We start from the raw sequence: 16,634 nt of genomic DNA, 5'->3' as shown, positions 1-16,634 counted from the left end.
CTTATACCAGCTGAATGGAATGGATAGTTAGAGCACTCTCCTGTAGGGGGAAGAGACCATCTTGTATCATCTTGGGGTTAAAAAAAAAACCACAAGGGCACTTTCATTAAAATAAAAAATAACTGGATAGTGCCCTAATTGCTATTGCAACATCCACATTTTTTTTTGTGGATCTAGCAGAACAAGCAACATGAGAACAGTTTAACAAAAACCATCAGTAAGTCCAGAATTGCTTTCCAAGTAGTAATGTACTTTGCCATGTTTTTAAAATGGAAACGAAATAAAGAGAACCACTTAAAGAATTACTTAGCTACTTGACTTTAATAAAATACTCTAACTTCTGATTAGGTATGCCAAGGAAAACAAAACCAAACCAAACGCAATAGCAAAGCCTACTGTCCACACCTCAGTGTTCCTCAGTTTTTCTATTCTTGCAGCTTTTAGCCCCATCTCAAATTTTTCATATGAGTTTTAAATTTACTGTGATTTTTGAAAAAACATGATGCCAAATTTAATAAAACCTCAGCTGCCTGCAAGTGGAGGAGATGCACTCACAATCTCCCTGATCAAGCACTGAGGCCCAGGATGTTTCAGGCTCTACTTTCAAAGCCTTCTGTACCTTTTTGTGTGCGTGCACATTTATCACATCCCCAAGGCAGCAGCACAGTGACAGCAAAACACCAATCTAAGCCAATCTAACCTAATTCTGGAAATAGTTCCTTGAATTAAGGATGATAAAACAAAACCAAAACCCATCTCTGAAAGGGCACACAAATTTCAATAATTGCAAATGCTTATGATTCAGATAAACAAACCCTGATGACAAAGAAAGAATCAACAACTGTTTCTCATGCTGGCAATAGATATTTATTGTCATTTTGGAGATAGGTTACCATGTGTATATCAGGACTTCAGACTAAAACCAAATTTGGATTATCAAGTCTTAGCATTTGCCAGTTGGAAATTAAAGAACTCAATGTAAAGCTGACCTTTAGAAGATCTTCCGTTGGTCTGTGTCCCAGCCCACTTTTTTTTTTGTGAAAAGCTAAACATCTCTCTCCCACCCCCACCTTCATTTCAACCTCAGAAAAATAAATTAGCATCCAAATGCATCTTTTCCTAGTTTTACCAGTAATCTGCTGGCAACCTCAGAATATTTGATTCTCCAGCTTGAACAGGAAGCTAACCTGTACATCATCCACTTTACCGGGCTACCGAGTCCAACTTTCAGGACTAGAGTTAAGCAGATTAAAGATTTGCTTATATTGGACTATTGTGCTTCCATTATTATGGTACAAACCTTCAACATACGTGCTCTGCTGTTCCAGAACAAGCTACATCAGTGCAAGATCTGACAGTCTGTGCAAAAGAAGCCGCAGTGCTACAAATTCTTAAAATACCTTTCCTCTCCAACCTCACATGTATTGACTAACAAACATCTCCCTCCTGCTAATTTGCACAATCCCAAATACTGCCCAAAAAAAAAGAGATAGATGAAGACATTTGATGCTTTTATACAAAAAGCAAACAATCTTCAACTCCAACCTCCCCACCCAAAAAAATAACCCAGGGCAAAACTATTTGTTCCCACCCTCCCAACCCCCTTCTAGCTTTTGTATGTCACCAATAAAACAAATGAATCCAACTTACTGTACAAATATGAAGCTGCAGGCATTCAAGTTACAGAACATTCTAAAGATATTTCAAGCATAAAAAGTACACTTGATAATTGCAAAAATAAAGTTTCACTTTTTTAAAAAACATTTTGATCAGAGCTCCAGCAAAACAAACGTTTAGCAATACCTAATTCAGTTTAACTTCATAAGAACACCACCTTCAGAAGTCAAACACAAAAAAACTCAGATTTTTGGTGATAAAGTAACTGAATATGTCTTTTAATGAAGAGAAATGGTATATACAACAATGGCACAGACCTTAAGCATCAACAACAGAATTCAGCCAAGAGTGAGTCTACAAGTGAACGGAGTCATTCTTAGCATCAAATGGTACTGATTACTGAGAACCATGATCTGCCAGGAACAGATGTTAAGTTAGATTGGTATGAACGGAAGGAAAGATCCATGACATCAAATAGGCTCAGTTTTTGACACTGAACTTTTTTTAGGCTAACAGTTTCACTAGTGCAAGACCATATGTTTACCTGATTAAATGAAAACTCATAAATGTCACAATTTAAGAACACTCATACAAAACTATTTTTTTCTTTTAAAAAAGTGCCACATACCATACTTTTACTAAAAAAGTTACAAACTAATGGAAGACTGTCTGCCTCCATCTCTTGTCAACAAGGAAAGGCCAAAGCGATTCCTTGATCCCAGCTCGAAACGGTGTTCTCTGACCTATCCCCAGCATCTCCAACCTGGAGCAGTCTAGCTGAGCATTCCTCGGACGAAGAGCACCCACAACTGGACAATCAGTGATCTAGAAGATAAACAGAAAAAACGCAACACACCAACGAGTAATCAGAAATGACAGAAAAACATTCATTCTTATATATGCTCATTTAGAAGTTTCCCTTCATAGCTTTCTATACAGGTGCGTTCCTCTCCTCCCCTCCAGCTATGTTGTGTGTGGCATATTTTTTGTGTGTGCTAGTTTTTTTTTTGGGGGGGGGGGGATTGTTTGTTTGCTTGTTTTACAGTTAACTTCATTTCAACATAAGAGATATCGGGTAGAGCGACATGACATGTCTAAATTTGAGTTCTTCTCACTCAGTTACTGCTCACCATTTATGCTTTTCCATGTTTGTTTTATTCCTATTTTCACCCTGTGACTACAATCACAAGGTAAAAAATGCTCTAAAATGTTGACAGAACCATGTCCTGATCAATATACTTGAAGAGAAATACATTTGGGCAGAAAAAATTCAGACTAACTTAGTGTTCTCCATTCTTTTTTTTCTCCATCTTCCAAGCCACATTCCAGTATCCTTGGAATTTATTTTGGATATAAATAAAATCTTACATGTGACAGTCTCACAACATTGCAAGTATGTCTTTTAAGAGCAGGCTTTAAAGTGTCAATAAAACTGCAGGACTGGGGTTTTAAGCAAAGCAAAATTATTTTAAGTGAATGTTTTCAGAAATAAATTTGGACATTGAAAATTTCTTCCAGACTCCTACCTTCAAGTTAATGATTTATCAATCCGTAGGCTTTTTCAAGGACAAAAATATAACAAAAAATATGGATTTACTTGTGACTGAGGGTAATTGTTCTGCAGAAATACTGTTACGCTACAGACTGCAAAACTGGTTGCCGACTGACCAGGGAATTTTCAGCTTTCAGCAGGTCAAAGCAGCTGTTGTTTTTCCCAGTCAGGTACCAGACAGTGTCCTCGGCAATACATCTGCTGTGCCAGACATACACAGATCGTCCTGAAGAGGAAGATTATTTCTATAGCTAGTGTGAGACCTACTACTTAAAGTACAACCATCTTTCTACGGGTCAAACAACACATCACTTACTGGTCTCAAGTGGCTGCTGGGGAGGTTGAAAGCATCGGCAATTGCACATGCCATTTCATACTTAGTCATCTGTTCATTGCCAGACCAGTGAAATGTTCCTTTTACTGATGGATCCTACAAAAGAAACAGAAAGCACAGGTGAAAAAAAAAAAGCAGCTAGCAAGCTGTCAGACTGATTCCCAAGCAAAAATTGTACAGAATAACCTTGCAGTGAGATCCTACCCTGAAAGGAATGTTACAGCACCTCACTGATGTTCTAGAAATGTCTTGCGCATTTTGAGAGAACCTGACTAGGGACTGAGACTGAAAACTGATGTTACGTATATCTGACCTGACTTTTCACAAACACCTTAGAGTCTGTAGAATTAACAGAAGGGAAAGGAGCAAGTCAACCAATCAATCAAATACCCAACCAAGGCAAATAGCTGGGAAGGAGGAACGCGGCTCTTCTGTACAAATCACTCCAAAACAAATGCAAAATTCAGCACACACATTCTGAATGTCAAACTGCAAACCATGTGGAAGTCCCATCAAACAAACTGATTGCACCACATCCATCGTATGTGCATGGTCCATTTTTTTCCAAGTTATAAGTATGAAAAATAAAGGTGGTTGGTTGGGTTTGTTACCTTGCAAAGGTTCTAATCTGAAGATGCTGCTGAGAATAAACACATTCAAATCTTTAAATGGAGTGGCTTGCTTGCAAGTGTTCTTAATACAATATGCAAAGGCATCTTTGAGAATTACATTCAACTACCACGTTTGTTCGTTGTTTTTAACCCCAAATGGCAATTTGTAAAAGGCATATTAGAATAAGTTAGGTGTTTGCACTTCTCTCCTGAACACTAGAAGACACATGACAATTTTCAGGTGATCTGTCCCATCAGTTCAATCACTTATGTTTCCAACATCAGAATATCCACACACTCATGTAACGATACTGTAGTATTACACTAGTTCTTTCCTCTCTCATAGTGTTCCAGAAATGCAAAGAATAACGCAGGTTATATGCAGTTCTCAGTTGTTCAGAAGCGAAGCCAAGATCTCCAGCTGTTTTTAGTCTGAAAAGGCTTGACAGTTTAAATTCTTACCAGCATTCTCTTCTCCGCTAGTTGTCTGCAAACAGCTGCCACATCCTTCACGTTAGTAGGAAATCTTTGTTGCCAGTGGTCCATGTTGGCAGATTTATTACTGAACTGAACTTTGTCAAACATAACAGTCACAGCACTTTCCTCCAGTCTCTCCACCTCTCCATACAGGATGGGAATCCTAAGTACTGCAGCACCTGAAAGAAAGAGTATTTTTAAAGTACTAACATTGTTATGAATAGGTATGAATGCTGTAGCATAACGTGAAAAGTGTTAAGAAATATGCTGGTGATATTAAGCATTAACAAAAACCAAAGAAAATACAATTAATGTGTTTGCTCTCAGAATATCATTTTAATTTATATCAACTAAAACCTTTTACAAACATGAAGTTGATATAAACTTATTGCCATTTATGCCACTGATTTCCAGAAAATTAGCAAGCTTTCATGAATGCTGCAAGAGAAAAAAGGCGGCCTGTTTAGGTTAGAACAAAAAATTACAACATTTTAAAACCAACTGTAAGTATGCGGCTCCTCCAGCACTCCACATCCCACCTGGGTAAGGGCACCAAAAAAATTCCCACTAATCACCATATTCAGGCATCAATTACAGGAATTTTTTTGCCAGAATGCATAATGGAGGACATTATTGACCAGAAAAACAGACATGAACCTTGGAATTAATAGAAAGCTTGACAAAGCAGGGGGCAGTCAGCATGGCTTTACCAAGGGTAAGTCGTGCTTGACCAACCTCATAGCCTTTTATGAGAATGTAACAAGGTGGATGGATGATGGCAGAGCAGTGGATGTGGTCTACCTTGACTTCAGTAAAGCCTTTGACACAGTCTCCCACAGCATCCTCACAGCTAAGTTGAGGAAGTGTGGTCTGGACAATAGACTAGTGAGGTGGGTTGCAAACTGGCTTAAGGAGAGAAGCCAGAGAGTGGTAGTCAATGGTGCGGAGTCTAGTTGGAGGCCAGTATCTAGTGCAGTGCCTCAGGGGTCAGTGCTGGGGCCAATATTATTCAATATATTCATTAACAATTTAGACGAGGGAATAGAGTGTACTGTCAGCAAGTTTGCTGATGACACTAAGCTGGAAGGAGTGGCTGACACGCCAGAAGGCTGTGCTGCCATCCAGAGACCTGGACAGGTTGGAGAGTTGGGCGGGGAATAACCTGATGAAATTTAACAAGGGAAAGTGTAGAGTCCTGCATCTGGGCAGGAAAAAACCCAGGTTCCAGTATAGGTTGGGAAATTACATATTAGAGAGCAGTGTAGGGGAAAGGGACCTGGGGGTCCTGGTGGACAACAGGATGACCATGAGCCAGCACTGTGCCCTTGTGGCCAGGAAGGCCAATGGCATCCTGGGGTGTATTACAAGGGGGGTGGCTAGTAGATGGAGAGAGGTCCTCCTTCCCCTCTACTCCGCCCTGGTGAGACCACATCTGGAATATTGTGTCCAGTTCTGGGCCCCTCAGTTCCAGAAGGACAGGGAACTGCTGGAGAGGGTCCAGTGTAGGGCAACGAAGAAGATTAAGGGAGTGGAGCATCTCCCTTATGAAGAAAGGCTAAGGGAGCTGGGGCTCTTCAGTTTGGAGAAGAGGAGACTAAGGGGGGACCTCATTAATGTTTATAAATATATAAAGGGTGAGTGCCATGAGGATGGAGCCAGGCTCTTCTCGGTGGCCAACAATGATAGGACAAGGGGTAATGGGATCAAGCTGGAACACAAGAGGTTCCGCTTAAATTTGAGAAAAAACTTCTTCTCAGTGAGGGTGACAGACACTGGACCAGGCTGCCCAGGGAGGTTGTGGAGTCTCCTTCTCTGGAGACATTCAAAACGCGCCTGGACATGTTCCTGTGCGATCTCACCTAGGCGTTCCTGCTCCAGCAGGGGGATTGGACTAGATGATCTTTTGAGGTCCCTTCCAATCCCAAACATACTGTGATACTGTGTGAAATAAGGAATAGCTTCACCCAATACAGCAGATTTCAAGATAGTGATATGAGAACAGTGAAGAAGTGCACACCACGCTAGTCTGTCTCAGTCACGAAGACTCGAAAGGCCTTTTTCAGGGAAAATCGAAGGCTATGAAAATTAAAAGTAATACAGATATTTTTGCTTAAAGAAAAAAAAATAAAATCGGTCCTGAAATTACAAGCGTAAGTCACCGAATCCTTGCAATTCTTCAAGATTTGTAAGAAAATGCTACAGCTATTAGAAAGACCAAAAGAAAAAGCTAATACACAAATTATTCTCACAGAACAGTGAACTGGAAGAAGTCCTTAACGCAAGAAAAACAAATACAAAAACCCCTCCAATATGATGCTGATTTCCTGCTGTTCTAAAAACAGTTATTTTGTCACTCAGCAAATTTGTTCTTCCTCTCTTAAAATACGGGTTGACATGTCTCTTATTTAATATCTTCAGGAGTACTCAGCATTGAGGAAAAGACCTCCTGGTGTTGTCAGGAGCCGAGCCCTGGAGCGCATTAGCTTCGGCCCAGTGGTTCTGAGGACCTACTGAAACTTGATTTTTATAAGCATGAGTACTAGATAGAACTTGTAACCCCTCCTAACCAAAAGTAAAATATATTTTTAAAAAATACACAGAAACCCCCAAATTATTAGTGGAGATTGTTGCATTATGCGACAGAAATGGATATGGAAGTTCTTCACGCAACTACAGACATTTGATAGCCTGAATTCTACCCATACAATATTAGCAAATTAGCAGTTGGAAGACTAATATGCGTAAAATATTGATATCTGTATGAACCAATAAAACTGACATTTTCAAGCCTCTTACTCAGCACCATCTCCCAATTCACTCTGCCAATAATGGCACTGCTGCAGCCCAGGGCTGCCTGACAGATCACGCTCAAAAAGGTTATGAAACCCAAGTGAAGCGCTGAGCTGGGGGAAGATCTAGCAAGATACCCACACGTACCGGAGTGTGCTGCAGTCCTATCTTCATTAGCAATCTCGAAGAGGGAGCAACAGCATCCCGGTCAAATTCAGAGATGATGAATTAAGAGGCGGAGTGAATAATTCTCTATTTAAATTGGTTTTTACTTAAATAAGATTTGTCCTATCAAAGTATTTTTTAGAGGTATATTTCTTAGTAGCAATGACAAATCTATATGGAAAAGCCTATCATTTTCAAATATAGTATATATTTACTTATTGAAAAGACCACCAAACTGTTTTATCAATTGCTCAATTCTCCGGTTAAGCAGAGCTGAACCACAGGGCTTCTCTACTCAGAATCTGTGAATGGAAGCTGACTGCACACCAACTAGGAACAAGCAAACCTCTCTTTTATACAAGAAATAAGTTTTAAACGGAAGGGAACACGTTCAGTCCCAAGCTTTTTCCCTTCTTAAGTACAATTTTTTAAAATTACGTTTTTATGTTTTGAATACCAATTTTCATTAAGAAAATATTTAAATAATAAATTTAAAAAATTAGTTGCTTAACACCAGAAATATGTTACTAACCCTTTAGGAAGTGTGACAAGCAGGAATCTGATGTGTGTGGTAAGACAAGTGGGTAAGAATAAAATAGATGGTTTGATGGCTTATGTAATGAGAGCAAAACAGGAGACAAGCAAGAAAACCTCAAGAGTGACAATGAACACTTATGTTGATTTTATCTACATCATTATTGAATCTCAAGTCTGATTTTCCCTTGAAGTAAACATACCTTTAGAAGAATTGCAATACACCCCCCTAAATAACAACAGCTAGAGATTAAGCGTGGTAGAGCTTGTGCCATTACAAACATATGATGATGTAATTTTTATCTTTCCTTAGGAATAGTTGATTCACAGTAGACAAAGGCTTGTGGATGTCTGTCAGCAGAGACTAGTAACACAATGAAGATCAGAACAAGTAAGAAATAAAGCTTTAACCAACTGATGAGCAATAGAAATTGTTTAAGAGTAAGGAGACTGACTCCTAATTACATTCTTTTCTAAATCTCATTTCCACGTTTCTGCAACTTTACCACTGACTTATGAGCCTATTAAGCTAATACAAAACGAAGTAAAAATAGAAAGCCTCTATTCAAAATGTGCAAGTGTATTCTTACCTTCATTATTTTCCAGGACTGCTTTTTCACCTTCCAGTTTGGTTTTACCATACAAATTCAGGGGATTTGGTACATCGGACTCTTTATAAGGAGGGCTTGTTCCATCAAATACATAGTCTGTACTAATGTAGATCAGAAACGCGCCAACTCCAGCTAGGAAGAAAATGTTTATACATAGTCTATTTTAATTCATGCCTTGTTTGAAATCTCAATCAACCTTTAAAGGACCTCATCTTCTAGCCCCATTCCTTCCCGCTGCTCGGTCTGTTCACTGAGCCTTCCCGTAGACACGCACGCTATTCTTACAAAAAATGGAGCAATGGCACACTGATGGCAGAAATTACATTCAGTACTTACAGTAACTTAGTCGTATTTATGTCCCTGGATAAATAAATGCAATATTTTAACAAGAAACCAAACCCGCGAGGTGGTCTCCTTACCTGCCTCTTTTGCCAAGTTCCCCGAAGCAGCCACATTGAGCTGAGAAGCAGCATCTGGTTGACTTTCTACAACATCTGGCCTTCTCTCAGCAGCACAATGCACTATAACATGAGGCTGGAAATTAAATACTAATTTTAAACAACAAACATTATCAAGAGATTGCAGTTGCACCCGAACTCCAGCAATTAACTCCCCCAAGCAAAAAGGCATTTCACTAAGTTGTGAGAAGCAATAGAAGCAGTAGCCATATTTTCAATTGTGACATTCTGAGGAGCGTGTTTTCCTTAAGAAGTAGAATAGAACCATGTTGCTTCAAGATACAAAAAACCTGATGATTAATTTTGCAGTTACGATCTTCAGTAGCTTTGATTTTACAGCAAGTTTTTTTTCCTTTTTAATTCAGTGTAGTACTATAAAATGCAATAATAATATTTACCTCACACACATAATGGCACTTAAAAAAAATGAGCCAAACTCTTTTTAGATAAACCATTTACACATGGCTTATTTGACATATGCAGACTAACAAGATATTTAAATTCATCTAATAGAATGGCATCCTGTATAATGTATTTTAGGTTTTATTTATTCCTCTTGCAAATTAGATTGGAAAAAGAGTGAACTTACTGCATGCTAAATGTACAGTTACTGCTGTTGGATTCAAGTATTCCTCAACTTGAAAAGAACTGCCTCATATTACTATGTCAGTAACTCACAGCTATTCTTTTCTTTCAACTATTTACATGTACACCTGTTACTAGCAGTCTGCCTATGGTGATGACAGCAAAGTTCAGAACTGCTGTATCTACAGAGCAAACCCACACTCCAGATGTGGCAGAGAAGGCAGCCATCCACTGCTCAGCTCTGCCAGAGCGTTAGCCTCTCCAAAGCCACAGGAACTCTGTATCAGAACAGCACTACCAACTGATTACCAGACGTATAAAATACCCGATCCACCCACTTCATACTCCAGAAACTTACCTGAAAATCATGGATAATGTCATGAACTGCAATAGAGTCCAGAAGATTAATCTGTTCAAATCTGGGCTGAGCTCTCCTGTATCCACAGCCAACTGCATTCCAATTATTTTCATTGAATTCTTTGAAAACAGCTCTGCCAAGAAGTCCGGTGGCACCAGTAACCAAAACTCGCCTACTGGGAATATCAACGTCTTCCTAGAGAAATGAGAACAGGAAAAGCTGTGTGTCTACTATTATTTATTGCTGTTTATTTTCTTAAAAAGTACACAAGGCTGCAATCAGTGCTACTGCATTAAATAGCTTTCCTTGTCACATGAGTGCTTTGGGACATCTCACGGAACACAAACAACTGGGAGCACCAATACTGTACCCAGCCAAGCATTTAAACATATTTTTGAGGATAAGGTAAACAAAAACTTACATGGGAAAGTCCTTCCACAACAAGAGAGGAAAACCAACCACTAACAAAGGCAGAATTCTAAGTTCACTCAAAATCTGCGAACTTTGTGCAATTGGAAATGATGGAAAAAACTTCTTTTGAAAATGGACCCCAACTATTTAACATCTAGAGTGCACCTCCCACAACAAATAAATGTGCACAGACTGTGCCTGCTAGAGGCTGCAGCAACACCATACAGCTCGCTATGGGCCTGCCCACAACAGCTGTAGGAAATGAAGACTTCAATTTTATCATTTAATAGACCAGTAATGCATCATTATTCAACCCAAGTGTCTAATAACGAGTAAAACCAAGACACAGCTCTCTCTTCTCAGTTTTACAGAGTGCATCTGAAAGTGATTTGGTAACTTTAACTCAATCTACACAACACACTAAAGCTTTACTTCAGCTACCACACACTTCAGTACTGGAGGCAGCTGCGTACACCAATGCACACAAAGTTTGTTCTTCTCCACCGCTCACTAGACCATCAAGTTTTCAAGACAGAAAACCTAAGATTCACGTCTGTTTATGTGTTCTTTAGTTTCCTTTCCTGCTTTTGTTCTGCACTATCATGGAAAATAAGCCCACTGAAAAGAAAAATAAAAGCACATGCTCACATGCCCATACAGAGAGCTGCAGGTGTGCAGAATCCATACATCTTGGATTTCCTGACAGCTTTGTCCACAAGGACACTTTGTGACAATTGATTTTAATTTTGTAAATGCTCTCTACTGTGCAATTCAATGAGCTCAGTCACTTGGGAGCGCCCTTACGTTCTCAACATTGTGACAGATGGCTACTTTTTGATCAGGCACAGGAAGCAACAGAAATCACTTCCAAATAACCGCTCGTGTTTTACCCTGTAAGCTAAAAAGCTTTTGTTCCATAAAGGTATACACAGAGGTGCGCTATGGAAACCGCCTATCCCAAAACAACTGCTTGAAGTTCCCAGCACACTGCATGTGTCTTCCTCAGCTCCAAATCTTCAGGCAAAGGATGGCTTGTTCCCATCAGCACTGGATGAAAAATAACAACTTATGTCTAGACAGTTTCCTGAAAATGACAAACTACAGCAAGTCATGTTTTAAAAAAGTTACCTTTATCTTTGCAGTCAATTTGACCTCGTAACACAAGTTTATTTATAATTTTTTAAGCCTGCCCATGTTTGTCTGAAAAGCATAAGCGAGAACATACAAGTACTGTTTCTGTGTTTGTTATACACTTTTTATCTTAGCAAAATGTGAATAGAGCGTCATAGGACAGATAATTGGCACTTCTATAGCCAGAGGAGAACTGCTAATAAAGGTCAAAGACTTCTTGAAGAAAAGAGAGTTGAAAACCTTTCTAAAAATGTCAGACGATCTTTAACAAGTAGAAAGTGCCCAACATAAAAACATGTCATTTGTAAAATCTGTCATTTTTAAGCATCATTCATCCAACTTTGTTTATTTTACAGACCACAAAGAGGACACTGCGTCAGTAGCACAGCTTGAACTGGATGATCACAGCTTTCACCCAGTTAAGCATAGCTTGCAACCTGTTGCTCTTGTCTGCAAGACAAACCGCTTTCAGTAACTTGTCTCTGAGAAACCAAGAGAAGCAATAGATGTTTCCCATAAATTCAACACAAAGCAACTACCACTTACAACATATTTCACCTTGCTTGAAGTTAAACATCCTCGTAATACAAAACCTGCCCAGATTAACTCTTTGCCTACACGCTCCCTTGCTCCTGTGCCGAATGCAGCCAGCTGCAAGAGTATTTCTGTCTCAGACCTGGTAACTGCGGACAACAGAGCCCGGGAGGTTCTGTCAGGGACCTCAGGGGTTTCTCGCTCCCACCTCCGCCGGTTGCTGATGCTCTCCCAGGCTGCGGAAGCTGCTGCTGCTGCCTCTCAGCCACCCACAGGCACACGAGTCACTCCGGATGAACAGCACCAGTTACTGCAGAGCAGCAACCACACTGTCCTTAACAGTGAGCAGAGCTAAACACTTCAGTCCTGCTACTGACTTTGTCTAGCAATAAATTAATCATGGTCCTCTAGAAGACAAGGAGACAAAAATCTATAACTACTATCTAGATGAATCAGTACTTAACCGAAGCCACATATGGCAGAGCATCTCCTTTTTAACTTTTGTCAATATACATATTTCTTTCTTAAATACGGCTAGAATATTAATAACATAATGCAACTAGAAGACAAGACTGCTCTTAACTTATCCTGATGAGCTAAAAAGTACATTTAGAATTTACAGTAATTTAGTAGGTACTCTATGTAAAGAATAAACAACATCATACAATGAAAGTGTTATTAATTTGCCTGCAAGTTTTATAGGCTTAAATACAGGTTCTTGTTCAGATTAGCCCATCTGCTAACAAATCTTTCACACATTTCTCAACTAAGCAGCAACCATCTTCAGTCATCCACTATTCAAAAAGTTCTCCTAGCCACTCATTTTGAAGGCTACCTACCTGCACAATTTTGAGCTTTACAATAAAGCATCCAATTTCTTTTTCTTTTATCCGATATTCAATGCTCACTAAAAGTTTATGTTATAAAAAGCATTGTACTTGGCAGTCACATTCACATAGAAATATACAAACAACACTGTATGACTAAAAATTGGCATTTATGAGAAGATTACTTTGCAGACACTACCAAAACACCGAGTGTAATTTACAAAAACAGTAAAACGTGAAGGCACAAGGGTTTTTAAGCTTTATAGAAACTGAGCTTGACAAAATCACGATGAACTCGAAAATATGAATTTTAAGAAACACCCACTAAAACCAGAAGCTGCTGGGATAACGCAGATTTGCGACATAAAGTGACAAAAATGTCAGGACAGGGCAGTCACTCCAAACGCGGCCTCTACTCAGCTCTGACGTCACCTACAGAAACAAGCAGCAGAACTAAAACCCACAGGCCCGAAATCCCGGCCCGGCCAGCGAACAGAAGGGAACGGTGGCAGAAGGTCCTCCCGGGTGTGGGTCGCCCCTCAAACTGCAGCTGCTCGGCGGTACGAGAGCAGAACGCGACCGGAGAAAACAACAACTCTGTGCAGAATCACCGCACGGCGCTCCCCTTACAAATACATCTTTCCTACGCAATAAGGGCGCTAGGATTAAGCGGTTTAACAATTAAGTGAGGTTAACAAACCCAACTTCTTCTTACAAAATAAAAACAACGGTAACTAACATAAAGATAACGTAAGAAGAGATAACACTCCTCAGATTTCTCGAGCTCGCGAGTGACGCCCGTGCGGGCGCAGCGGGAACCGACACAGCGGGGCCGAGGCCGCCGCACTCCCGACCCCGCCCGCGGGTGCGGAACCGGCCCCGCCGCACTGCGCCTCCCGCGCCGCCCCAGCGCTCCCCGCCCAGCCCGGCCCGGCCCAGCCCCGCCCGCAGCGGCGGCCCTGCCCGGGCTGTGCGAGGGCGGGGCGGCCGAGCCGCGGCGGAAAGCCCCCACCCGCCACCGTTGCGCACCGGGCGAAAACGGCCTCGACGCGGGCTCCCAGCGGCACCACCCACCTCCACCAGCTCGCAACGCCCCGGCACGAAGCGAATCTTGAGCTCCTTCTCGCGGCCCACCATGGCGGCGGCGCGGGGGCCGCCGGGGCCGCAGCCTGTGCCTCCTCGCCGCAGGGCGCACCGGCTGCGGGAGGGCGGACCGACCGCTCGCCACGCACGCTCATTGGGCCGCGGGGACACAGCCGGCGCAGGCGCCTCCCGCCGCCGCGCGCCCATTGGCTGAGAAGCGCCAAAGTGGGCGGGGCCCGAGCGGCGTCTTAAAGAGGCGGTGGCGGCCGCGGCGTTGCCGGGCCGGCCTGGGCGGGGCAGCGCGGCCCCAGGCCTGCGGGGTCTGCGCGCTGGGCGGTGGGAGCGGGTCCACCCCGGGCCGGGGCCGCAGCCCTGCGGGGACTGCGCCGCTGATGCCGAGGCCCAGGGCTGGGCGCGGCTGGGACGGACCGGCCTCACCCCGGGCGGCTGTGGAAAGTTCGTCATCCCCCAGAGCAGGCTAGGGCCACCGGCCTGAAACCGACCCTCGGTAGCACTGCACCTGTATGAGCCTTTTGTGTGAAAGAGGTGACCTCTCTAACAGCCTTCCCAGCACCCTCTGTCCTCAAAAAAGAATTCGAAATTACAGTTGCAACAGGGCTTCCTTTTTAGAAAGACAGAACAGAGACCAGGCTTGCGTATTGGAACTGCGATCGTGCGTTGGTATGAAATGAAGGACCAGGTCCCGCCCTTTAAAGTGAAAGTCCGTGTTTACACTACTCCACTTTCGCTCTTAAGAGACATTATTAAAACAGCTCTGGCACACCTTCAATAGAAATTATTTCACTTGCCTTCTAAAATGCAGGAAAATAATGCATATTTTTCTACTTGCCTTTAACCACACCTTCATATAAAATCAACTGGTACCTCCCACAGTGAAGGCAGGGGTTTGCTTAGAGTACTAATGCTATATACAGAATTTTATGCTTACAAGATGACCAAGTTTATTATTTAAATACAAGTCCTTGAAGTAACACGAATCTGGATACAGAGCTGTTTACCCCCACAAGGCAGAGGGTGCGTGCATAACATCATTTTAACAATAGGACTAAAGTTAAAGAGACATAAGAACGAGTAGCCAAGACTCAGTTCAGCTATGTTCACACTTAGGTCTTGACCTGGTGAATTTATGTCAGCTTCATTAAAACACTATTGAATTGGTAGTCAAGGGAGAAAAACAGCTGATAACTGCAGGAGTTAACACACAGCTAAAGAGAAATCAGAAAATCTACTAAGAATTGAATGGGATCATATTATAAATGACCTTTAAGACAAATAACTGACATTTATAGGTCAATAAAGTACACATAAACCACTTTAGCCAGTTTCTGCCTTCTTGGAATGCAGACATCTTATTTTTCCTTTTAATAAGCTATGGACATTTAATTCCCTCTCATTAATCTTGGAATTCTATTAAAAAGATCAGTAATTCATAACTTGAAATTCAGAAGAAAAATCTACAAATACATATTGACCTGCTGAGCAGCACTGAGGTAACCGCTGAACACGGCTCACGTCACACCTCTGCGTCCCGACAGGCTGACACAGCTCACAATACACCTCAGCAGGAGCGATGGACTGGAAGTTTGCCTTCCAGACTGACAGCAGGAGCCACATGGGGAAAGCATTAGCACTGGAGTTGCAAGTAGGAACCAGAAATTGCCCTGTGAAATATCTGCACATTTTTGTCACCAGTATCAGTTTCAAAAATTCTGTGAAACATTTTATTTTCATAACAGAATATAGTCTGTTTCTTTCCTTAAATATCTACATTGAATTCAGTACCATTCTAGCTTATATTTTAAATCTATTGTTATGTTCACTTCATGAAACACTATGATTTCATGGAATAAATAAAAAACTTATTGTAGTCCACATCACAGCCATTTAAGCATAATGCATCAGTGGGTAAGTAAATGCAATGCTCATTAAATTAACACCACAGACTGCAATTCACAGAGGCTAAAGTGTCTCTCTCCCTTCTGTTTGCTTTTCCCCAGATTCTGTAATCAAAGTGCAGCAGCAATCCGTGAATGCAAATATCCAGAGCCTTACCTGCTCCTTTGCCACCAGCATTTCAGGCATTGCCTCAAACTGTGGGAGGAATTCTCAGCCTAGGAAGTTACTCACTTCAGCTCTGCATTTGTCCTTTTGCCTGCAGAGAGCACATGGACTGGAAGCAGCGGCAGCTCAGTTGACCTTTCAAACCAAAATGCTAATCCAAGCTCTGTATCACATGTGGCCCTGAATCCTGTTAAATATTTGGTTTTTCACAGTGGTACCATTTAAGCAGCTCAGTATTAACTTAAATTTACACTTCATAACAGCTGGCATGAACAAGCGCAGCCATTGTGTGTCTAAAATCTATCCAAAGCACTGGCACCGAGTCTTGAGCAGCTTTCCTCCCATGGAAACAGGAGGAGGGCTATAACTAGGTCAGCCAGGTTGAGGATTCCAGCAGCTCTGCCTTTCACATCTACATTAAGTACAACGCAGAACTTACTACAATACAGCAAGGTGGATGATCAGATAAATAAT

The 16,634-nt window shown here is 41.6% G+C and overlaps 1 protein-coding gene across 2 annotated transcripts; it reads right to left on the bottom strand.

The window, feature by feature from the left end:
• Positions 1–844: 844 nt before the first annotated feature.
• On the bottom strand, positions 845–16,362 carry MAT2B (methionine adenosyltransferase 2 non-catalytic beta subunit). Of its 2 annotated transcripts, none has more exons than XM_005503521.4 (7): positions 16,152–16,362; positions 10,093–10,287; positions 9,111–9,225; positions 8,671–8,823; positions 4,577–4,770; positions 3,486–3,599; positions 845–2,442 (listed from the first exon to the last, which is right to left on the bottom strand). In XM_005503521.4, the coding sequence occupies exons 1-7, from the start codon at positions 16,179–16,181 to the stop codon at positions 2,272–2,274; spliced, it is 972 nt and encodes a 323-aa protein (XP_005503578.1). In that variant the 5' UTR covers positions 16,182–16,362; the 3' UTR covers positions 845–2,271. The 2 variants fall into 2 exon arrangements, with proteins under 2 accessions (XP_005503578.1, XP_064886142.1); XM_065030070.1 differs by lacking the exon at positions 16,152–16,362 and adding an exon at positions 14,070–14,264.
• Between the last annotated feature and the right edge of the window lie 272 nt (positions 16,363–16,634).

Source organism: Columba livia, chromosome 14, assembly GCF_036013475.1.
Source record: "Columba livia isolate bColLiv1 breed racing homer chromosome 14, bColLiv1.pat.W.v2, whole genome shotgun sequence".
NCBI lineage: Eukaryota > Metazoa > Chordata > Aves > Columbiformes > Columbidae > Columba > Columba livia.
This window is presented reverse-complemented; position numbering and strand designations above follow the sequence as displayed.